The following is a 25,756-nucleotide window of genomic DNA, read 5'->3' as shown; positions in this document are numbered from 1 at the left end:
TTACAGGCTAATCACAGTACAGTCTGCAGCTCAGGGTAGGGCTCTTTGGGACAGAAATGAAGAGCTACACTAACCAGGAGCCAGGGTGCCTTCATGAATTGAAGCAGAACTTCCCAGGAAGCTCCTGGGAGACTCCTGGGAGCTCACACTCCTGGGAGACTCCTGGAGCTCACACTGGGAAAGAAGGCTCTGATGCCAGTACTAGGAGGGACTGGAGCCCACCAGATCCAACAGTGGTGCCTACCTAAATTGTTCTCAAATCTGGTACCCAAGTAGCTAGAGTCAGCATCCAAGCCACGTAGAGTAGAAGAAAGGGACCCAGGACTTGTAAGACTAAAAGCTGTACCATTGGTGTACCAATCTGTGGTTAGCCTTTAGTTCTTTCAGGTGCTTTGTTGTTGTTGTTTGTTTGTTGGGATTTTAATATTTTATTGAATTAAAAAGACAGACACATTGGGGTTCTAATAGGTATTATATTTATATATTATTTTTGAGAGAATTTACACTTATATAATTATTATGTATAATTATCCCCAAGAAGATAGTACATCTTTCTGTATTTTTAGACTGAATTTTGTGCCCTTTAATAGAATTTTTATAGTTTTTTTTAACATAGTTTCTATACTTCTCATATTGAGTTTATTCCTGTTTATATGCATGCTATTGTCAAGGAAATATTTTCTCCCAGTTCTAGTTGGTTTCTTTTTTTTCCCCACAGTTTTATTGAGATATAATTGGCATATGACTTTGTGTAAGTTTAAGGTGTACAACGTTTTGATTTGATACTTTTTTAGGTTGCTTTGAAGGCTTCCAGCTTTTGTATTTCTTTTGTTTATTTAGCTGTGTTTATTTAGCTTCTTAGTGGATTTCTTTTTGAAAAATTTCAGCCTATTTTAGTTGCGGTAAGGGGACATAGATTTGTGCACATCTGAGCTCAAACTACTTAGGGGTGGGGAGAAGGTGGGAATTGTGGGAAGGAAACAGAGGCGAGGTGTGTTGGCGCAGCTGGAGTTGGGGGAGACCTGGACTAGTTAGGAGCAAGATAGGAAGGGACAGTTGTGAGTGTAGTCTTTTCTCTCTCTGGGTTAGTCTTTTGTCCTCCTCTTTCCATCACGTATAGAGAAACTGAAGGTCAAGGCAGTGCCTTGGCTTGATCTTGCCTCTCACAGCAGGCTGTTAGCAAGGTTAGCTCTGTTTTGCCAGATTGCTGGGCCCGGGGCCCAGGCTTAAGCTGTCAGATTGTTACCTCTGCATTTAGCATGTTTCTCTCAATAGTAGAGTGCGTTCTTGAGTTCATACATATGTTTATGTTAGCAAGTTTTTGTCAACTTACATTCAGCCCTGTACTGGGTATGCTGTGGGTAGGGTCTGGGTGGGGGAGAGAAGAAGACATGTGGTTGGTTCCCTTGCATCATAGCGCACCTCATGGGATGGGAGAGCCTTGAACTCTCTCCCAGGTGCCCTCATGTAAAGTACATGCAGAGGAATGTGAGGGTGGCATGCTGGTACTTATATCATCCTCTAATGAATAGCTATCCCCATTCTTTAAGACTTGTGTCACACTGTTATTGTTTGATTTCACAGCATCCACCCCACTCCGCTAAAAAAGGAAAAAAGTTCCATATGGCAGATATTTTTAAAATCAAAGTGAATTGAAAAAATATTCTGTTTTTAGAATTATCCTGCACAGCAAGGGTGCAATGAGACAGGCACTCTCATATGCTGCAGATGGGCGGGCATGCAAATTGATACAATCTGTCTGGGAAGCAGTTTCCCAATAAGTGATATGGGCTTTAAGGGTTCATACCCTTTGAGCCAGTAATTTCACTTCTCTCAGGATTAGCTAAAGGAAATAATCAGAGATTTACACAAATACTTGTAGAAGGATTTTTAATGCATCATTTTTTCTTTTTCCTAGCTATTTTAATGCCAGCAACTTCATATATTACTGCTCAGACTTCAACATGCTTTTCTTTTTTTCTTTATGTTTTAGAAATTAATTTTAACACATGAACATATTCTTGAGGAAGGGAGGAGGGGGTTGGGATTAGGGTGGAGATCAAAGGGGACTTAAGCTTTGTCTGTAATGTTTTAAGTTTTTGCATGCAGCATCATTAAAATAGCAAAATACCAGAGGCAACTTAAATGCCCAATAACATGAATTGGTTAAATAAATTACAGTACATGCATATGATAGAAAATTGTATTGCCAATAATGATGTTTTCAGAAAAAAATTAACAACCATGGAAAAATGCTTACTGTATAACGTTAAGTGAAAAATACAGGGTATAAAATTGTATCTAAAATATAATCTCAAATTTAAAAAATCATGAATGTTTATTTATTTGTTAAGAGTAGAAGGAAAGGGACTTCTCTGGTGGCACAGTGGTTAAGAATCCGCCTGCCAATGCAGGGGACACGGGTTCGAGCCCTGGTCCGGGAAGATCCCGCATGCCGTGGAGCAACAAAGCCCGTGCGCCACAACTACTGAGCCTGCGCTCTAGAGCCCGTGAGCCACAACTACTGAAGCCCACCCGACTAGAGCCTGTGCTCTGCAACAAGAGAGGCCACTGCAATGAGAAGCCCACACGCTGCAACGAAGAGTAGCCCCTGCTCGCCGCAACTAGAGAAAGCCTGTGTGTAGCAATGAAGACCCAATGCAGCCAAAAATAAATAAATAAATAAGTTAAAATTTATTTAAAATAAAAAAGAGTAGAAGGAAATATACCAAAATGCATAAATATCCCTGAGTTGAGAGACCATCAGTGATTTTTTTGTCTTCTATTCATATTTTCTGTTTTTTCCAAATTTTTTACAATAAGCATGTATTACTCTTATTTTTAAATAATTGTTTTTCTGATTCTAAATATTACCAGTCTTTTTTCATGCATATATTTTACTTTTGCAAGGTAAAATGCTTCTTTTTAGTGTACAGTTTCATTTTTCAGTATGTTGTGAATATTTAAAATGTGTACATCATTTGAAATGGCTGCATAATATTCCATCCCATGCACGTATCATAATGTACTTAACCAACCTTCTATTATAATATTAAGGTTATTTTCAGTCTTTCACTATTAAAAGGGACTTCTGTGACAAATACCCTGTGTTACCATCTTTTGTACATCTCTTTGTAATTTTGATAAGTTCCTAGAAGTAGAATGGCTGGGTCAAAAGTATACACATTTAGGAGCTTCCCTGGTGGCGCAGTGGTTAAGGATCTGCCTGCCAATGCAGGGGACACGGGTTCGAGCCCTGGTCTGGGAAGATCCCACATGCTGCGGAGCAACTAAGCCCATGCGCCACAACTACTGAGCCTGTGCTCTAGAACCCGCGAGCCACAACTACTGAGCCCATGTGCCACAACTACTGAAACCTGCGCACCTAGCCCATGTTCCGCAACAAGAGAGGCCATCACAATGAGAAGCCCACACACTGCAATGAAGAGTGGCCTCCGCTTGCCGCCACTAGAGAAAGCCCGTGCGCAGCAACGAAGACCCAATTCAGCCAAAAATAAATAAATAAATTAATTTTTTTAAAAAGTAAGCACATTTAAAATTTTGGTAGTCACTGCCATATTGCTTACTGGTAATGTATAAAAATACCTTCTCCCTATCCTTGCCAACACTGGGTATTTTTATTCTTTTTTTTAACATCTTTATTGGAGTATAATTGCTTTACAATGATGTGTTAGTTTCTGCTTTATAACAAAGTGAATCAGCTATACATATACATCTATCCCCATATCTCCTCCCTCTTGCGTCTCCCTCCCTCCCACCCTCCCTATCCCACCCCTCTGGGTGGTCACAAAGCACCGAGCTGATCTCCCCGTGTTATGCGGCTGCTTCCCACTAGCTATCTATTTTACATTTGGTAGTGTATATATGTCCATGCCACTGTCTCACTTCGTCCCAGCTTACCCTTCCCCCTCCCCATGTCCTCAAGTCCATTCTCTATGTCTGCGTCTTTATTCCTGTCCTGCCCCTAGGTTCTTCTTTTTAATACTTGTTAATATAGAAGGTGGAAATGGTATCTTTATGTTAATTTCTTTGATTATCAGTAAAATTATATGTTTTCATTTCATATGTTTTTTAGCCATTTTTATTTCTTCTATTATGAATGTTTTTCTTTGTAATCAGCCAAAAAGCTTGAAGAAACACTTTTTTACGTGTACACAAAATAATTGCATGGCACTCAGTGGAATTTGGGGAGGATACTCTGTGGTGTTGAGAGTCTAGTCTGGAAATGCCAGCCTGGCGGGGACAGTGGGCCTAGGGAACATTTGATTACTCCCATTGCTCTTGGAGAGGTGGTAAGGCTTTTGGTCTCAAATAATGGCTAGCAGTGGTGTTAACTGTCTTTACTGATCTACAGAAGCTACCAATGGTGCAGTACCCCAAGGCCAGCGACCACCCCCTCGTATCAAGAATTTCCAGATAAACAACCAGATTGTGAAGCTGAAATACTGTTATACATGCAAGATCTTCCGGCCTCCCCGGGCCTCTCATTGCAGCATCTGTGACAACTGTGTGGGTGAGTAAAACCAAAGAGATGTTGCCTGGGGAAAGGCTGAGTTGAAGAAGAGGGTCAAGGTGATTTTTCTCAGGAAAAATCAGTGGGGGTGGGAAGATAGATTTAGATAGGAAACAAGCTAGATTTTTAGTTAAGAAACTTAAGATGGGAAACAAGCTTCCGAACAATTGCAAATCAGCTGTACTTCTGTAGATCAAATCATAATTTAAATATCCTCTAGTTTAACAAAAAAACCTCTTTGGTAAATAAAGAAATAAACTTTACCTGTTTTTCAAATCTAGATTTTCTTCTACTGGATCTGTTTCAAGTGGAACCCACCTTACGTAGGGGGAGGAGAATCCTAGTCCACTGGAGGGCAGCATCGGGGAAGGAAGGGCTAAATAAGAAGTGGTGTTCCCAGGAAGAAAAAAATTGCTAGCATTTATTGAATTCCTAATATATACTAGGCACTTGCTAAGTGCTTTCCCTTTCTCTCATTTAAGACTCATAAGAACCCCATAAGATAGGTATTATCCTCATTTTACAGATGAAGAAATAGATGAAGCACCTTTGTGTAGGTTCATATAATTAAATTAGTATGAGATGAAGCTGGAACAGCTCTGATTCCAAAACCCTCATTTGTTCTTTCTCTGCTTCTGCTGCAAGGGTGGGGGGTGTATGTGTGCATAATACAGAGATCTGTGCTTCTAGCTGCATATATGTGACTTAGTTGTAATCACTGCCTAGTGTATGCCGAGCCCTGGGAAAGATCAAAAACAGGCAGTAAATATGTCTGTTGATAGGCAGATATGTGCAATTCCTTATATTATCAATAGGCATACTTCCAGCATTCTTTATATATGCCATGGAGCATGCCTGAGTACATTGCTTTCCTCTCATTAGCCAATTCTTTTTAGGTTAAGGTTGGGAAGATATATCTTACTTTATATGGTAAAAGCTATATGTAGATAGGATTTTTATAAATTGAAACTCATTTTAAATGAGCCAGGAAACTTGATATTTCAAGGAAGTGTGATGTGAAGGTTTTCAAAAAGTATTCCCTCTCCTTATTAATATTCTTAAACATAAAGAACTCATGCAAATTGATTTTTTAAAAAAGAAGCAATAACATTTCAGTAGAAATATGGACAGCAGATAAAACAGGAAATGCAATTACTTAGTTCACATGAAAAAAAGGTTCATCTCTACTAAAAAGCAAAGAAATAAAAATTAAAACAAGATCTTAAACCTAGAAATTTAGCAAGGAAAACCTGATAACGCTTAGCCCTACACTGGTAGGAGTGTAAATTGGAACAAACTTTTTGGAAGGCAACCTAATAAAATTCATGAAAACCTTAAAACATGTATACCCTTTGGTGCCAGTGACTTGCCTTCTAGGGATCTAACCCAAGAAAATAATTAGAGATGTGGTAAAGATTTAGGTATGGACATATTTACCTCCAGATTATTATAGTAATGAAAAATTGAAAAGAAACTAATTGTCCATCAGTAGATAAATGGTCAAATAAATTGTGGGACATAACATACAGTGGACTTCTATGGGTAAAGCTCATACCAGAAAGCTAAATGAAATAAAATAGAAGGTAGGCTACATTTATAGTGTGATCTCAGTTACACATTTAAAAAAATATAAGTATGTATAAAGAATTATGCAAGGAAGTACTCTAGAACGTTTATTGTCTATTATCTATAGGTTGTGGGGTAATAAGGGATTTTGTTTCCTTCATTAGAAAAAAATTATTTTCAAGTTTTCTACAATGAGCATGTATTACTTGTATCAATATTATCAGAAAAAAGTGTGATTTATAATATATTGATGGTAAAAATATTGAATATATCTGTATAAATCTGCATTCTTCAGTGTTTTTTTATGTGGCAGGTTTGCTTAAAGTAAGGCTATATCTTCCTTCCCTTTTCTGAAAAGATATAGGCCTTTAACTACGAGATGCACCTGTTTTTACAGCCTTATTTTTTGACTGGTACACAGCTCACTGCGCTTTAAAAATGATATATTTTATTCTTTGTGCTTTTTTCATTCATTAAAATAATACATGTTGGGCTTCCCTGGTGGCGCAGTGGTTGGGAGTCCGCCTGCCGATGCAGGGGGCACGGGTTCGTGCCCCGGTTCGGGAGGATCCCACGTGCCGCGGAGCGGCTGGGCCCGTGAGCCATGGCCGCTGAGCCTGCGCGTCCGGGGCCTGTGCTCCGCAACGGGAGAGGCCACAGCAGTGAGAGGCCCGCGTACCGCAAAAAAATAAAATAATAAAATAATAATAATACATGTTCATTGTAGAAAATATGGGAAGTACAGGTATTAATAAAACTTAATCCCAAACTCACTCTCCATTTTGCTGTATTTCCTTCTAGTCTTTCTCTTGTTTGTGAAATTGGATCATACTAGAGTTTTTAGTCCTGCCTTTGTCACTTACCATTATATCCTGAGCATTTTTCTACACCTTTAATAAATGTTTTTTGAATATATTATTTTAATGACTGCATAAGCCATCATATGGCTATATTCTACTTTATTTAGGTGGTCTCCTATCAGTAGATATTATTCACGATCCTGTTTTATTCATTATTATAAAACTGCAATCAAAATTATTAAATTTAAAAAAATTATTAAGTTTAAGGATGTGGCGAAATTGGAACCTTCATACATTGCTGGTGGGAATGTAAAATGGTGCAGCTGCTGTGGAGAACATTTTGGCAGTTCTTCAGAAAGTTAACATAGAATTATATGACCCAGCAATTCCACTCTTGGGTATATACCTATATTACCCAGTGTGCTCGGGCTGCCAACAAAATACCACAGACTGAGTAGCTTAAATAACAGAAGTTGAATTTCTCATAGTGCTGGAGGTTAGAAGTCCAAAATCACAGTGCCGACTGTGTTGATTTCTGGTGAGGCTTGCAGGTGGCCACCTTCTTGCCGTGTCCTCACATGGCCTTTTCTCTGTGCTCGTGCGCTTCTGGTATCTCTTCCTTTTCTTCTTATAAGGATACCAGTTGTATTGGATTAGGGCCCCACCCTTATGACCTTATTTAACTTTAGTTACCCCCTTAGAGGCCCTGTCTACAAATGCAGTCACACTGGGGTTAGGGCTTCAATGTATGAATTTTAGGGGGACACAGTTCTGTCCATAACAATACCAAAAAAGAACTGAAAACAGGAGCTCAAACGTACTTGTACATCAGTGTTCACATCAGCACTGTTCATGAAAGCCAAAAGATGGAGACAATCCAAGCGGTGGTTTGGGGGTGATGAAAATTTTGGGAAATAGGTAGTTGTGATGGTTGTACAACATTGTGAATGTAATTAATGCCAGTGAATTTTACACTTAAAACTGGTTAAAATGGCAAATTGTATGTTTTATATATTTTACCACAATAAAAAAATTAATAAAAAAGTATTGAACTTAAATTTCTGTGCACATCTCTATTTCCTTATGAGAAATTATTAAAAATGGATTTATTCTGCCGAAGGGGTGTGAGCATTATTAAGGCTCTTGATACATACGGGCAAATTGCTTTCCAGAAAGGTTCTCTCAATTTGTACTTCCACAAACAGTATATTAGAGTGTACGTTTTACCGTGTTCTCGCTAGCACTGAATATTATTTTTTATATTCTTATTTTGATAGGCAGAAAAGTATCTTATTGTTGTATTAGTATTGCGATGAGTTAGTGAATCTGAAAACGTTTAAATATATGTTTATATGGCATTTATTAACTGTTTTGCTTTTTGACTATTTTTGAAGGAGTATTTGTATTTTGTTATTGATTTGTAAGGACTTTTCATAGACTAAGTTACAAAATTCACATACTTTCTCGGGGTTTTTTTTCCTCTTTAATTTTCTTTATAGTATTTTTAACATCTATGAAATATTGTTTAAAGTGTATGGAGTCAAATCTATTTTTCTTTGTCATCTGTGGTTTTTTTCCATTACTTTTATGCTTAGAAAGTCCTTCTCCATACAGGAGACAAATGTTCACCTATTCTTTATGGTTATTTTAAGGTTTCACTTTGTTTTTACATTTAACTCTTTAATTCATCTGGAATTAATTTTGGTAAATAGTGTGAGGGAAAAAGATCTAACCTTATTTTCAACCAAGTAACCAATTGTCTCTGAGTTGTTGATGGAATGATACTTCCTTTCTCTACTGGTTTTGAAGCACTACCATTCTCAGACAGTAAATTTTTATATATTCTGTTTCTGGGTGATTTCCATTCCATTGAGCTATGCCACACCATTCCAGGTATGTAGGTTTATAATTTTTTACTAACTGGAGTTTAAGAAAAACCACGCTACTCATTTTTCAAAAGTCCCTTGGCTATTTACACCTATTTATTCTTCCTGTGCTTAGTAGACACACTTACTAAGACTTTTCTTTGGAAAAGCAAGGTCTCTGCTGTTAACTGACAGTGAGACAGATCACTTAACCCCTCAGTGTCTCAGTTTTCTCATCTGTAAAATGGAGAAAAGAATATCTTCTTTTGCCCAACTTCCAGGACGATTGTGGGGATCAAATGAGATGGCTGTGAAAACACTGTGAAAAATAAAAACCAGTGTTTTTTTTAAATTTATTTTGGAAGGAAATAGGTGTTTTTGGTTTTATTTATTTATTTGAATTTTATTTATTTTTTTATACAGCAGGTTCTTATTAGTCATCCATTTTATACACATCAGTGTATACAAAACCAGTGTTTTTTACAGTTGAAATAGGCAGCGATCCTAGGGGTCTTGGACTTAGGTATTAAGTGGATGGCAGGGTTGTGCTTAGTTTTGGAGGTTTTGGCACTGGACTCTCTCTTTCTCCCACAGAGCGCTTCGACCATCACTGCCCCTGGGTGGGGAATTGTGTTGGAAAGAGGAACTACCGCTACTTCTACCTCTTCATCCTTTCTCTGTCCCTCCTCACGATCTATGTCTTTGCCTTCAACATCGTCTACGTGGCCCTCAGTGAGTATACAGGGCAGTGTATGTTGCTGGAGGGGTGGGTGGTGGGAGAAGACTTGAGGACAGCTTAGGAGAGTGGTTCCGTATCCTGGCGGGACTTTACCATTGCGAAGCCACCTTAGGACCAGTTAGAAGTGTGCACTACTATCTGCTCCTGAACAGAGCTCCAAACCTCAGCTCACATCAATTAGGATTTACCGAGTGTGTTGGTCTTCTCAGTGGCCCTCTGCTGGAGACCAGCACCATAATTACTGGTCTGTACCTAGAGTACTGGGCATTTCTGAGGTGATCCCAAAGGTTGGGGATGTATTTTTGCCTGTATGTGTCACCTCTTTTGCCTCATAAGACCTGCCCTTGTGTCAGGTGGTAGAAGGGGTTACACCAGAGAAATGTCTTTTAGTGGCTCATGGTCTACTTTGGGAGATAGAAAATATACACCTGTGCGTGTGTGTGTGTGCGCGCGCGCGTGTGCACATGCACACATACACACACATAAAACAGCCCAAGGGCAGATGGGATGAGGAGTTAAAGGAGTGGTCTTAATCCAGGCAGCTTCCTGGGGAGAGATGAGTCCTGAGCTGGATTTTGAGCAGTGAAGAGATATGGATTGATGAAGAGAGAGGATTTTTCTTGGATATTTCTGATTTCTTTCATCTATGAATGAATTTCCCGCTCCATGGCCATAGCTGGAGGCTAGGGAAAAGGGAGGGGAGCCAGATGCTTGGCTTGTGGCCGACTCTCTAGTCCAGTGTTGGGTCCTGTATTGAGAAGGTGGACCCTTTAGTCAAGAGAGTACCAGCTTGGAGGTGTGAGTCCCTTGCCTGAATGAGGGCTTATCTCTTGCCGGCTTGTAACAAGGGATAGGGAGGGAAGAAAGTGAGTAGGCACTAGGGTATGTGTGTATTTTTTACTAAAGTTACTAATCTTTCTCTCTACTCCTCCTCCCAATTTCACAGAATCCTTGAAAATTGGCTTCCTGGAGACATTGAAAGAAACTCCTGGAACATATCCTCCCCTGGCAGGATGTCCCCGTGAAGCCCTCTTAAACTACTTTTCAGCATGCTTTCTGTCTGCAGTTCTCCACCATCTCATTTTTCAGACATCAGAGAGTGCCAACGTCTAAAATTTTTAAATGTAGCCTTAGTGGTAGCAACTAGAATGGAGGATGGCCAGGGCTTAAAGGGAGGTCTTTCCTTCAACTTTGTCTCCACTGCCTCCCTCCCAAGTCCTTCTGATCCCAGGCTCAGCCCTGCATTCTCTAGTGGGCTATACTTTGCTCTCAATAGACCTCTTGCATCACTTACTAGAAGTCCCACCTTCCTGTTACAGCTAAGCTTATTTTGTACAGAAGTTACATTTCTGAAAAGGAGATTCAGATGGGATTTCTAGAAATCACATTCTGGTTTCTTTCCCACCAGTTGTTTCATCTATAAAGTTTATTTTTTGATGTGTTTTCCATTGGCAGTGATGGCCAACGTTGTTTAGCTTTGGACCCCTCCTAAATGTCCCCTTCGAAGAGCCAATGATGAATAAACAGACAAACACCTAAATAGACTAGATCTGTTAGAGAGCTACTTGTAGTGGATAAACAGGCATCCTTTACCTTTCATGAGGGATATAGCCAGCAAGTTTAGAATTCACCCATTGTTATGTATGGATATATATTTGTGGTATATGTTCCAAGGGGTAAAGATGGTGTGACTGGTGTCATGAGTATGGGCTGCGGCATCAAGTTCCGTGGTGTGGCTTCTTCAATATTCCTTAACCAACACCTCACTGTTCTAGAAGTACTCATTTGCTTCTTCACACTCTGGTCCGTCGTGGGACTGACTGGATTCCACACTTTCCTTGTGGCTCTCAACCAGACAACCAATGAAGATGTGAGTCAACTTTTCCTCTCCTCATTACATATTCTTCTACCAAAAGCCTATTCTCTAATTACCTGCTGGAGAACTGAGTCTCCAGGGCCTGGGAGGTTGAGGCAGGCAGAAAGCCAGGTGTGGGAGATTGTTAAACCAGGTGTGTAGAAGAAAAAGCAGACTGCTTTGTTTGGAACTGAATGCCTGTAGGGAATTAGAAAGAAGAGATTGAATATGGTTGGGTGAGCACAAGGTCTTTAGCTGTTCATAGGTCCTTAAAAGCTAACTGGTGCCTCTGGGTTTGGAATAGAGAGAGACAGTTGCATTGAATAAGTCCTTGCTTTTAAAAAGTTACCGATTGGGACGTCCCTGGTGGCGCAGTGGTTAAGAATCCGCCTGCCAATGCAGGGGACACCGGTTCGAGCCCTGGTCTGGGAAGATCCCACATGCTGCAGAGCAACGAAGCCCGTGCGCCACAACAACTGAGCCTGCGCTCTAGAGCCCGTGAGCCACAACTACTGAGCCTGCGTGCCGCAGCTACTGAAGCCTGCACGCCTAGAGCCCGTGCTCCGCAACAAGAGAAGCCACTGCAATGAGAAGCCCGCGCACCGCAACAGAGTGGCCCCCGCTCGCCGCAACTAGAGAAAGCCCGCGTGCAGCAACGAAGACCCAGTGTAGCCTAAAATAAATAAATTAATGAATTAAAAACAAAAATTTACCGATTAATCCATATTCATTGTAGAAAATCAGGAAGTACAGATGAGTAAAAAATAGCAAATAAGTCCCTGAAATTTTACCTCCTAGGCATCACCATTGTTAATGGTATGATCTATAGTCTTCTAGACTTGTCTAGACTTGTTCTCACGTTTGTTTATGTGAATATATTATGTATTTTTAAATGGAAATAATACATAACGCTCAGGTATCTGCTTTTTTACTCTATTGTGAATATTTTTCCGTGGCTATGCATGTATTTCTCTTTTTTTTTCTGTTGTGGTAAAAGACACATAAAATGCACCATCTTTTTTTTTTTTTTTTGGCTGCGCTGAGTCTTCGTTGCTGCGCACAGGCTTTCTCTAGTTGCGGTGAGCAGGGGCTGCTCTTCGTTGCAGTGCGTGGGCTTCTCATTGCGGTGGCTTCTCTTATTGCGGAGCACGGGCACTAGGCGCGTGGGCTCAGTATCTGTGGCACAGGGGCTTAGTTGCTTCGTGGCATGTGGGATCTTCCTGGACTAGGGCTCGAACCCGTGTCCCCTGCAGTGGCAGGCGGATTCTTAACCACTGGACCACCAGGGAAGTCCTTACAATGTACCATCTTAAACCATTTTTTAAGTTTACAATTCAGTGGTATTAGTACATTCACATTGTTGTGCAACCATCACCACCATCCATCTCCAGAACTTTTTCATCTTCCTGTGCTGCATGTATTTCTTCAACATAATGTTTAAGCCTTGGCTTTTATCTTGCAGATCAAAGGCTCATGGACAGGGAAGAATCGTGTCCAGAATCCCTATAGCCATGGCAATATTGTGAAGAACTGCTGTGAAGTGCTATGTGGCCCCTTGCCCCCCAGGTACTCAGAGGACTAGAAGATCCTGGAATTCTTGGGACAAGCAGTTTGACCTGATCCTGTCACCTGGTGTGATGCATTCTTCTGAACATGGCCTCTTCGTGTCAAAAGAGGTCTTCCCAGGGATTGTCCCTTGGTGCCATATCTACATGGACCATAGGCCATGGGCTGGTTGTTTTGAAGGGATGACCTTTCATTCTTATTTTATCTGTTTGTTCCCTTGTTAATGTGGTATTCCCTGGTTTGTGGAAGAAAAAGTGAATGGAAGGTAGGAGATGTGTGCTAGGATCAGACTAGACTGCCAAAGGGCAGGTTTATATTTTCCAGCACACACAGGAAGATTCAGTGGGGTGGGTGGGTGGAGAGGTGGATGCAAAGTGCTTTGTTAACTCTCCTGTCTCCTTCAGTGTGCTGGATCGAAGGGGTATTTTGCCACTGGAGGAAAGTGGAAGTCGACCTCCCAGTACTCAAGAGGCCAGTACCAGCCTCTTGCCTCAGAGCCCAGTAAGTGTTCCTGACTTTTTAAGGCTTTTAGACTTTAAGACTGAGTTGGGGGTAGAGGGTGTAGACTAAATTTACACCTTAGAGATATAATTAGGCAATTTTGTGTCCAGTCACTCCAGCTTCCCTGTCTCTGCTTCTGCCCTGACATTGCCTTAAGATCTTTGTGCCCTTGACATAGATTGAGATCTAGTCATTTCTTCAACATTCTGTGCCAGCCAATGTGCTAGGTGCTAGGGATACACCAGTGAACAAGTCACATAATGCATCTGCTCTTATGGAGCTCATTGTCTAGTGGGGACGACAGAAAACAGGTTATTAGTCCGTGTAGTGAAAAGTGCCTTGATGAGGGAAGCATAAAATGCTATAGGAGCAATGACAGGGGTCAGGAGGGTGGGTTGGAGTTAGTGGTGTGGTTACCTTGGTAGAAGGAGGCTTCCTCACTGGAATATGCAGATGTGGAAACTCTCCGAGCTATACTGATCACATATGCTTTAATAAAGTATGTTCCTAAAATTATTAGTTGAACTTTCTTTTTTTTGTAATAGCTCTGTTGAGATATAATTCAGATACCATAAAATACCTGTTTAAAATGTAGGAGTCACTGCTTTGTAATATGTTCACAGAACTGTGCTATCATCACAACAATCCATTTTAAAACATTTTCATTGCCCCCCAAAAACCCCTGTACCCATTAGCAGTCACTCTCCCTTTCCCCCCAGTTCCCTCAGCCCCATCCCTAGGGAACTATTCTACTTTCTTTTGCTGTAGGCTTCTTCTGTACATTTCATAAAAATAGAATCATATTATATGTGGTCTTTTGTGACTGGCTTCTTTGATTTAGCCTTGTATTTTCAAGGTTCATCTATGTTGTAGCATGTAGCAGTACTTCTTTCCTTTATACGGTTGAATAATATTCTGTTATATAGATAGACTACATTTTATTTATCCATTCATCAATTGGTAGACATTTAGGTTGTTTCCACCTTTTGGTTATTATGAATAATGCTGTAATGAACATGTGTATGCAAGTTTTTTTTTTTTGACACAACTCAATTCAGATTTTTTTTAGCAGATATTCATTTTTAATTATTTATTTATTTTTGGCTGTGTTGGGTCTTCGTTTCTGTGCGAGGGCTTTCTCCAGTTGTGGCAAGCGGGGGCCACTCTTCATCGCGGTGCGCGGGCCTCTCACTATCGTGGCCACTCTTGTTGCGGAGCACAGGCTCCAGACGCACAGGCTCAGTGGCCATGGCTCACAGGCCCAGCCGCTCCACGGCATGTGGGATCTTCCCGGACCGGGGCACGAACCCGTGTCCCCTGCTTCGGCAGGCGGACTCTCAGCCATTGCGCCACCAGGGAAGCCCAGTTGGTTTTTTTGTATATTGATTCTGTATCCTGAAACCTTGCTAAACTTCTTTTATTAGTTCTAATAGATTTTTAGTAGACTTGAACTTTCTTTTAAAATCAAATTCTCCTGGAATTCCCTGGCGGTCCAGTGGTGAGGACTTAGCACTTTCACTGCCATGGGCCGGGGTTCAATCCCTGGTTGGGGAACTAAGATCCCACAAGCCACGCAGCGCGGCCAAAAAAAAGAAATCGAATCCTACTCTTAGATGAATGCTATTTGTAAGTTAGATAATTGTTCTCTACTTTGCCTTTCTTAAATTTTTAATTTTCTTTTTTGAAGTATAGCAAACTCATGTTTATATATCATTATCATCATTTTGAATATTGTTTTTCTGATGAGTCTGATCTTAAATCATTACAGTACAGGTTAGTGATTCTCAGTTGAATGTGGGGAAGGGTGGTATTTTAGAATCACTCAGGAGGCATTTTCAAACCAGATATACCATCTGAAGATTCTACCACCCCACCCTCTTTGGTTTAGAAGCACTGTTCTAGGGAGGTATGTGTTAGGGCCGAAAGAAGATTGAGAACCACCATGTCAGGCCTTGTTAGACAAGTATGTTATATAACATTGTGTTGTGAAGGAGGGAAGGTGGTCTGTGTAATTATTTGTGATCCCTTTTATTATTATCATGCATAGTAATAGAAATATCTGTCCACAACAGACAGTTAAGAATAGAACTCAAATAAACTTCAATTGCCTTCTACTGAGAAGACGACAGTCTAGTCTTGGTTCTGAGTTTGGTGTTGGTGGCGGCATATCTGTAGCGTCAGTGTGGTTGATGGGTTCAGAGGAAGAGTTCAGTGTCTATGGGTTATCTCCATTTGTATTTTGAGGGAGAGCTTTGTATTGAATTTGATATCTTTTCCTTCTCAGGCTCCAACAGACCATCTAAGCTCCGATGAGATGCCGGAGGACACCAGCACTCCTGAAGAGATGCCACCCCCAGAGCCCCCAGAGCCCTCACAGGAGGCCACTGAAGCTGAGAAGTAGCCTATCTATGGAAGAGACTTTTGTTGTGTCTGATTAGGGCTGTGAGAGATTTAATGGGAGAAGATAACCTGAGACAGAGAGCAAGTAAGCTGTTCCTATTACTGTTTTTCTTTGGTCTTTATTCACCCAGTTGTAAACTGGCATTTTCTTGCTGCAAGCTTTTTTAAATTTCTGGACTCCAAGCAGTTGCAGAAGATGTCAGTCACCTCTGGTAACTGGACAAATGGGTCCCTTGGGCCCTGGCACTGGTTTTCCATGGCCTCAGCCACAGAGGCCCCTTGGACTCCCCTCTCTTCCCAGATCCCAGCTCTCCTGCTTGGGGTCACTGGCCCAATTCTGGGGTAAAGGTTCCTGAGACTGACTCAGATCCTCTCAAGCTGCTGTGCATCATGAGTCCAGGGGCAGTCAGAGAGAACTCTGGCCAGGGAATTCTAACTGGATTCTTGAGGCCTTCAGAATGGAGGGGGATGGAGAGTGGGCTTGGAAGATTCTCCTGGCTACAAAGTGCCAACATTGCCAGCAAATCCTTTCAGGAATGGGGTAGGCAGTTTCCACTTGTTGTATTTATTCGTGCAGCTTCTCCTTTGTCCCCTGTCCACTCTCTAACACCCAAGCCCCACGCTTTTCCAGTGAGATATATGTAAGTAATTGCAGTATAGATAACAATTCACATTTCTCGTAGACTACCCAGAAACTTTTTAATACCTGTGCCGTTCTCAATAAGAACTTATGAGATGCCAACGGCACGGCCCCTCGCACTCTCTGTCTCATGTCTCTTCCTCTCTCATTAGCCCCTTTTAATTTGTTTTCCTTTTGACTCTTGTTCCCGTTGGGAGCAGGAACGGCAGTAATAAAAGTCTGCACTTTGGTGGTTCCTTTTCCTCAGAGGAAGCCCGAGTGCTCACTTAAACACTACCCCCTCAGACTCCCTGTGTGAGGCCTGCAGAGGCCCTGTATGCACAAATGGGGAAACTAAGGCACAGAGAGGCTCTCCTCTCCTCTCCCCCTATGTCCCCTCAAAAAAGAAAAAAAAAAAGAAAAAAAAGGATAACCAGTACTTCCATTAGGCCTCGGCTGAGTGAGGAGGGAAAGCCCCGCACTGCTGCCCTCCTGGGGGACCCACTCCAAGGCCTTGGCCCACCGCGGGCTTGGTAACCACACCGGGGGCTTCCTCCAGGCCCCGCTCTTCCAGCACTTCCACCGGCAGAGTCCCAGAGCCGCTTCACCCTGGGGGTGGGCTGTGGCCCCCAGTCAGCTCTACTCAGGACCTGCTCTATTTCAGGGAAGAAGATTTATGTATTATATGTGGCTATATTTCCTAGAGCACCTGTGTTTTTCTAAGCCAGGGTCCTGTCTGGATGACTTCCGGGGAGGGGGGGAGTGTAAAGCAGAACTTTTAATCTATTTGAAGGCGATTAAACTGTGTCTAATGCAAACTGCCTGCCTCCTCCTTCCCCCTTCCATTTCAAGAACCACCATGGGGGTGTGAATATCTTTGGGGGGTGGGGTGGGGGTGGGGGTTGAAGGGGGTGCCTGTTACTACACATACTTCCATTTTCCAGGGGGCCCTTGGGTTGGAGAGGTAGCTCCCAAACTCTCCATTGACCTATACTACATTCTGGGTTGAAGTTTACCGTATTCTTGACTATGAAAAGAGGCCTTTCAAGGCCATGAACAGTGTTAGAAAGATTGGGAGGGTCAGGGGTTATATTAAATTAAGAGAACAAGTTCTTTAATAGGATATTGTTTTTATGCAGATGGATGCTGTTAATTGCAAATGAGTCTTGGTTATTAAAGCAGGCTCCTCAGGGCCTCCCCTTGGAAATATTTTGTTAGTGATCTTTTACAAGTGATGGTATATATTTCTTTTTAAATGGTCTGTAATCAAGATTCCTTACCAGTTCTTGTCTCGCTCTTCCCAGTTAATCAGAAGTAATGAAAAAAAAAAAAAGAAGTAATGAAATTCGGCCGCTCCTAGCTTTTTCTCTATGTCTTCCTATTTTCTTGTAGCAGGATTTGAGTTTAGCAATCCTTAGAGAGACAGAGAGACAGACTGGGACTCTGACTGACTCAGATTCCGGTCCTATCTGCCTCTACTTTCTCATTCTTTTTCTGGCTCTCTCAGTTTTGTCCTTGTAGTTAGATTTTAGTTAGTTCAAAATAAGGCCAAGCCTGGAGAGTTGGGAAGATACTAGGTTTTTCCAGTTAACCTGCCACTCAGATGAACCCATTTTTAGTCAGTTCTCAACCCATCCTGTCTTAGCCCATCTCCTCTCTCCTCCCTCAACTTACCTCAGCCACTCTTCTGTTGACCCTTGTGTGAGTTAGAGAAGCTTTCTTTTTCTGAGGTCAAGGGTCAGAATGGAAACCCCTTATCATTAGTGTGAAATGATCTTTTTTTTTAAAAGCTTCTGCTTTTCCCTACTCCCTACCCTTGTTCTTTTCCTATATAAATCTTCTGCATTTAAGACCTTGGCCTGAAGATCTGTCCCGTTCATACCATGCACCGGCTGGGACTGTTCCTAGTCTGAGTTCTGATCAGAGGGGAGATTGAAGAATTGGTCCCTCCCAGGGGAATAGGCTTTAAATTGTTTGCTCTTTTCAATGACTGACATTCTTTCCACCTCTCCCCTTCCTCCCCATTCCTTAAGTTTCCTATGCACCCCACTTCCCCAGACCAGGATGGTTGGCACGGATCCAAAACCTCTGCGGGTTGGTGGAATTTGGCTCTTTGAGGCCTCTTTTTTTTCTTTCATGTCCCTTTGGCCCTGGGGCCCTGCTTGCCACAGTGGAGAACACCATCTCCCCCTTTGCTTTTTTCACCAGTGGCGGCAGTGGGTTCTAATTCTATAGCAGCTAAACTCCATTCTTCCTGCCCTGCCCTTCCTGCGTTTACCCTTAAGGCCCCTTTTCCTACTGACCAAATCTCTTTACCTTGTTGGGGGAAAAAGAAGTATTTTGTTTTTAAATCTATTTTCTAACTTAAATGCAATTTAATATGTAAATCTCTGCACTTTTGTGTGAGCCTACAAATGTGAATGTGTGCTGGGTTTTTCACTCTGGTGTTTCGTAATAAAGAAATCCTTCTTTTCGGGGGGAAGCCAATTAATGAAGGAGACTTGAATGGTTTTAGAAATACAGGGATGTCTGTTTCTTTGTGCTTCTGCCTCATTTCTTTACTTGTGCCTAGCGTGCGTGACCGGACCCCTCCCCCACCTTTTGACCCCCTTCTTTTGAGAGGGCCTTCAGCCTAGTGGGGCAGAGAGAGGGACCTGAACTGTGTGTCTGGTACCCCTCTGAGACCACTTGGATTGGCTCAAGTGGTAACCTAGCAACCTAGCCCTCCTCCCTCTCCCCATAGCCTAGGCCCGTTAGTCCTTTTCTTCTAGCTCAGTTCATTTTGTACCCCTTGAGGCTTGGGGCCAGGCTAGGGAAAATCACCAAGGGATCACAGTAAATTTTTTTTTAATGATAATTTGCTCTTGTGCCTTGGTGATACTAAAGAAGACCAGTACTTCCAATAATTCAAAGAGCATTTGTGTCAGTTTTGAGAATACATTCTAGGAATTGCTTGCTGTTCTTGAGCAGTGCGTTTTAGAAACTGTATCAAAGGCTAGAACTGCAAATATCGTTAGTTTTAAAGGATGCAAGCCCAACTCACAAAAAAGGGAGTCATTGTGGATTTCATGTTTTGGATAAATATGAAAGGGGAATGGGAACTAACATATTTTTATAGTTTTAATATCATACACTGAATTTCCAGTAATGCAACAATTGTGTAAATTGAGTGAAGATGGTACTTTATTTTATTCAGAAGTTTACCAAGAGTTGTGATCTTTGAAAATCATGTCGCCAGTAGCAATGCCATTCATGGATTTTTAAGTTGCCAATACTTAGTCTTCCTCTGTAGCAGCTGCATTCGCAGTGAATCTACATATATAAGTGGAAGCATCTGACTGTTAATCTTTTAGTATAGTCTTGTGCAGGCATTTGTGTACTGAAATATCTATTATCTGATTATAAATGACTTTCCTTTTATTTCTCCTTTATACTATAGTTAGTGTATTATATTGCTATTCTGGAAATTACGTGTATAAGCAGTTTATATTAACTATGAGATTCATTTCAGGGTGGCGAAGGGTACGCTGCAAAATATTGTATATACCAACGGAGGGCTGGGGCTGATAGGGTTGAGAACTGTTGGACTAGATTATCTCAAAGGTCCCTTTCTACCTCTAAATATTTGGAAAATTTAGAAAATCAACAAACACCGCCCCATCCCCTTATACCTTTAACGTGCTTTTTAAATTTTAAAAGTAACACATGTTCATCAAATTTAAAAGTAGCACATGTTGAAAATTTTGAAAGTACAGGAAAGTAAGAAGATTGAAAAATCACTCATAAACACATCACCAAATATAATAATCACTGTTTATGTTTTGGTGTATTTCTTTGTGGTCTTTTTTCTGTACATATATATTTTTGAACATAACTGGAATTCAACTATAAATATAGTTTTGTAATCTTGCTTTTTTTACTTAGCGTTTTCCATATCATTAGAAATTATTTGAAAATACTTCTTAATGACTCCATAATACGTGCATAACCTTTTCCCTATTGTCAGACATTTAGGTGTCTCCAATTTTTCATTATTATGAATATTGCTGTGATGAACTTCCTGATATATGGGCATATCTTATTTCCTTAGGATAGATTCCTAGAGGTGGAATTACTGAGTCAAAGGGAGCGCTCTTTTAAAGGCTCTTGATAAATATGGCCAAATTGCTTTACAGAAAGGCTGTTCCAGTTTGTCCTACCAGCTTTGTATCAGGGAGCCTCCTTCAACACACCTCAGTTAAACATTTGGTAATTTAGTAGCTAGCTGTAAACTGGTATCTTGACGCCTTCATTTCTTAATTTCTATTTCTTCCGTTAATAATGAGGTTAAACATTTTCCACACCTCCCCCTGCTTTATGTTTCTTGCTTTTTGTATTCTGCGAATTGGCCTTCCAAGTCCTTTATCTTTCTTCTGGTATTAGGGGGTTTTCTACTCAATTAATAAATGAAAGCTTGGAGCTCACCCTCCACCATGGGCCAGGAAGTGAAGGGGCCTTGATTTAGAAGTTGTTTTACAACTCTGGAGCATGGCATAGAATTACCTCCCTAAAGTTCCATGTCCCTTCGCTCTCTTCAAGCTCCCCTCCCACTGCCTTTTCTGCCAGCCACTGCCCATCTTCAGCTTCTGACTGTTCCAACTTGGCCAAGTGGGTGATAGTTTTGTGCCCCAAATTAGAGACATGATTGTCATAAAACCTGGCCTCTGTCCATGACACCCCTGAAAGGAAAACACTGATCATGTAGAGTCCACGTTGCTTGTGCTCACTCTTGCTGCCTCTCTCTCTCATCAGAAAATTAAGTACTGTGACTTATCTAAGGTCACATGGACAGTTACTGGTAAAGCAGAGACCATAATCCAGATGTCCTCACTCCCAGTCCAGAGAGTTTTCTGGCATAACCCCCTGCCCCTCAGTCGAGCAGGTGTAGACAGAGAAAGGAGTTTGAATAATTCCAAGTGTCACTTGAATGAAATGAGCCTTTCCTTTCCTTCATTTAACATTCAATAAATACTTGTTGAAAACTGACCATGTGCTAGGGTTAACTTTAAGAGAAATGGCATTGCTGACCCCATTCTCTTGTGAGTTGAGAAACAGCAATAATTTTAGGATTTTTTTGCCATTTTGGATGAATTTTACCAATGATCTCTCCCTTTTGGGCATGCAGAGGGCTGACTATATATAGTCAGACTGATATGGGGGTAGTTGTTGGGTTTTTGTTTTGGACTTAAATCTCTTAAATCTCTCTGCAGACCCCTGCACTTAGATTGAACTGGTGGTGGGGTTTCTTTAGCACAGAAAGTCAGGAAGTTGCCTTGCCGAGTTCCCACAGTCAAATCGCCTGTCCCTTTGTGAGGGCCATTGCCCTGGGCTCTCTCTGACGCTGTCCCTGGCAGGTCCCAGAGGCAATGGTATACAAATGCTGTATTGGTAACTGTGAAGTTCTAGGAAAAGGTGAAGCCTACATATCAAGTGCTATAGAATTCCGTTTATTTAGGACCTTCCTGGAGGAGGAATGTTGGCTGGGTCTAGAGGAGAGGCAGTTCCTTCCCACTTGATTGTGTTGTTGGCTGAATAATATAGAATGTGGCCCACGTTGTATGAGAAGCCAAGGTAGCCTCTATTGTGAAGGAGAGGTGGGACAGCCACTTCTTTTCCCCAGCTGGGAAACCTCATACCTCATCCTGAATTTCCTGACTTGGGAGGGGGGAAGGTGTTGAACCTCACTGAGACTACCGTGATCAGTGCCCATTTTCCCCTTACAAACCTCTTTTAGCTTTTGTTTTAATGCTCTTGGTCTCTAGTGGCCCCGCTGAGGCCTCCACTTCTGTGAGAAGCCTGGGCGGGGTTTCTATGAGTGAGAGGCAGACCATGCTGCTTGAGAGTCTGGGCGGGAGCAGGAGAGGGAATTTGTGGAGGCGATAGCCATTTTTGTTGGGGGGAGGGGGGAGCTGATCAGGACCTACCTGGGGAAATAAAGTCAAGGAGTGACAGGCAGGGGTGATGGTTTAGCTAGAATGTGCTGATACCCCCAGCTGCTTCCCCTGATGGGCTGGGGCGGTATCTCTAATCCTGAACTGGAGAGGAGCTGGCTGGACTCTATCTACACTTTTTCTTTTTGAATCTGGCCTTTATCCTCTTCTTTCTAGCAGCCCATGGATGTCCAGCGGAATTGCCTAAAATAAGTCTGATACCCAGGGCTGATCATCGTACTGTAGGCTGGGCAGAGCTAGGGCTGTCCCAGGCTCTCAGGTGGGCTTTCTCCCCATCACCGGCCTCTCGGGACACCAGAGCTGGCACCCTCTACCCTGAATCCTAGCACCCTCTGGGAGCTTTGATATAGCATGTCTCTGAGCTACAGCAGTTAGTCTGCAGACAAGCACATGTCAGAGTGGCCTTTGTGCCCATTCTTGAGCTCAGTACCTTGGAGGTTACAAAAAAGTTCAAAAATCCCCAGCATTTATTGTCACTATGTGCCAGAAACTTTATACGCTATCTCATTTATTTCTCTGATAACCCCAAGAGGTAGGTATTATTAGCTCATTATTCTTTTTTGTTTAATTTAATTTTTATTTATTTTAAATTATTTTTAAATTGAGATATAATTAACATATAACATTGTGTAAGTTTAAGGTGTGCAATGTGTTCACTTGATATATTTATATATCGCAATATAGATCATTGTTCTTATTTTACAGAAAAGAAATATATGTGTATGTAATTACCTCAAATTCTGTAACTAACTAGTAAGCAGTGGAGCCAGGATTTGAAGACACTTTAGAATGCCAAAGCCTTTGCTCTGGGTCACTACACTAGCTAGGGGTCCAAGGTGAGACTAGCCTTGAAGGGAATGAAATGGAGGTTGCAGGGTGGTGACTTGTTATCATTCATTGAGCGTGAATTTTGTGCTTGACACTGTGCTAAGTATTCTACATACACTAGTTCATTCAATCTGTGTAACAACCCCATGAGGCTAGTACTATTATCCCCACTGTACTGATGTGGAAAGTGAGGCTCAGGGAGGTTAAGCGGCTTGTCCGAAGTGACCCAGCTAGTGAGTGACAGGGCCAAGACTTGAACTCAGGTTGGCCAGAGCTCCTAACTGCTAGTCTTCACCTTCCTGCTCTAGAGGAGCCTCCACTTACTGGAAAGGCCCAAGGGCACAGGAAGAGCCCCATTGCCCTCTTGGACCAGCCCTCCCCCACCTTCCAAGGGGAGCTAGAGGCTACGGCTCCCTGGGCCTCTGACATCCGAGGCTGGGGTGGGGGTATAGGGTCTCCAGCTGTGAAGACTCAGCCTCATGGACACCAGCCCTTGGTTTGCTGGGCTCAGGGTGCCACTTGGCATCTTCTAGATGTCCGTGGGGCTGGATAGGAGCTTCCAGCAGCCCTGCCTGGATAAGGGGCTGCAGGCTTTGCACTGCAGACCTACAGAGGCACTGCTTTCCTCGCCCTCAGGCCCTGGCCTGTAGTCTACATTTCCTCATTGCCCCTCTTCACTGGCCCCTCCCTAAGTCTGGTGATCATTGGAGCCCTTGCACAACTACCTACTTTCAGCCTGTATTCAGCCTACAGACCAAACTGAAGCCCTGTAGCTCTGAGACACCCCCCCACACACACACCCAGGGCAGGGGAGGATTTTAAAACATCATTTTCTCAGTCATTCCTCTTTTTCTGAAATTTTCCTTTCCCCAGCTTGGAGCTAATAGATAGGTATTACCCAGGGGGTTCAAAAGATTTAGGAATCTCCTCTGATAGGCTCCCCTTGGTGTATGTGGATTTTAAGCACTTTGGGTCTTATTCACCCCCACTCCCCATCTTTCCAAAAGCCTCCATCAAAAGGCAGCAGGATCATGACTTTGCTGCTACCGTAAATTGGAGGCTTAGGCCTATTTATTTATTTCGTTTCATTGTTTTCAAATTTTAAAATATTGTTCCTTTTTATAGATATAAAAATAATACTTTTGAAATTCAAATAAGACAAGAATGTATTAAGTGAACACTTCCCTTCCTCGCTCCCCTAATCCCACCCACCCCCTCACAAGATCACTGGTAACCATTTGGTGCAGATTTTTCTGGTCTTTATTCTTGTGTATGTTTCCTTTTCTTAAATAAAAATGGAATCACCCTATAAATAAAGTTTATTACTCACTTTTCCCCCATGATATTGCACAGACTTCTTTTACAAGAACGTTTGTACGTTATTTGTATAATTTTAAAATTTCAATTTAAACAATAAAAAAATCACAAAGATTTTCCCCGTGTCGTTAAATATTTTTCTACAACGTCATGTTTAATGGTACTGTATGAATGAACCATAAGGTATCTAACTAATTCCCCATTTGCGTTGTTTCCAATTTCTTACACAAAGCTGTCGTGAATATCTTTGTCCATATATTTGTGGCCACTCGTGTGGCTCTTTGTAGGGATGGAATCCTGGGAAGGGAATGGCTGGGTCAGAGGGTGTCAGAGGCACATCACAGGAGTGATAGTTTGCCCTCCGGAAGGCTGGCGGGGCTCTGAAAGCTCGTTGGGCTTCCCACTCAACATCTTCAACCTGTCTGAGCTTGTTTCCTCCTCTGTAAATTGGGAAGATGATGGTACTACCTCAGTGGGAGGGGGATAGCATGAGGATCACAGGAGAGATACATGCAAAGCGCGTGGAGCCCAGCACACATGTCGCTGCTTACGAAATGACAGCAACTATTCAGTACCACTACGGCGGTGAGGCCATTTGGGCTGCCCGAAGCCACTAAGGGTAGTGGGACGAGTGCAGCTGAGAACAAAGCTCACACTCCAGTTTGCCCTCCCTAGTGCAGTTAATGCCGGAGAACCAAAGGAAGCCAGGAGTCTGCAGCCCACCTCCCAGGAGATGGTGTAGCTTCAGTGGGCACGCGGTGGGACCCAGGAAGAGGTGACCTCAGAGGGAAGGTCCTGCTCACTGCAGATCTCCCTCTCTTGGACAGCCCTCGGAGCAGGCCCTTTGTCGTGGGGTGCGGGGGGCAGGGTGGGCAATGAATAGTTCTAGGAAGAGGGGAATAGCTACCCCCCACCCTCAGACCCCAGCAAGCTGGTGGCCACGGGAGCCAGTGCTGAGGAGGGCTGGTTAGTGGTCAGCAGGGTCAAGGGCATTGAGCATCTTTGGGGAAGGGACAGACGGCCCTGACAGTGGAGAACATTTTGCTGAGTCCAGCTTTGAGGGAGACTGGTCTGTTCCACCCGCCCGCCCAACGCTCTCTCCATAGGAAAGATAACCGGAGACGGTAATTTAGTTCTACCTGTTTATTGCTACCAACCCATCTCCCTTCACCCCCC

General features: G+C 42.3%; 1 protein-coding gene across 1 annotated transcript in view; it reads left to right on the top strand.

Annotated features, from left to right (window-relative positions):
- ZDHHC9 (zDHHC palmitoyltransferase 9) overlaps positions 1–17,252 on the top strand; it is a 31,909-nt gene extending 14,657 nt beyond the window's left edge. The window contains exons 5-11 of the mRNA XM_079911383.1: positions 4,376–4,534; positions 9,360–9,497; positions 10,451–10,525; positions 11,280–11,374; positions 12,822–12,925; positions 13,330–13,426; positions 15,711–17,252. Coding sequence (XP_079767509.1) covers positions 4,376–4,534; positions 9,360–9,497; positions 10,451–10,525; positions 11,280–11,374; positions 12,822–12,925; positions 13,330–13,426; positions 15,711–15,827 — 785 coding nt within the window. The 3' untranslated portion in view covers positions 15,828–17,252. The remainder of the gene's footprint in view (positions 1–4,375; positions 4,535–9,359; positions 9,498–10,450; positions 10,526–11,279; positions 11,375–12,821; positions 12,926–13,329; positions 13,427–15,710) is intronic.
- Positions 17,253–25,756: the final 8,504 nt, after the last annotated feature.

This window comes from Stenella coeruleoalba (genome assembly GCF_951394435.1).
Source record: "Stenella coeruleoalba genome assembly, chromosome: X".
Lineage (NCBI taxonomy): Eukaryota > Metazoa > Chordata > Mammalia > Artiodactyla > Delphinidae > Stenella > Stenella coeruleoalba.
This window is presented reverse-complemented; position numbering and strand designations above follow the sequence as displayed.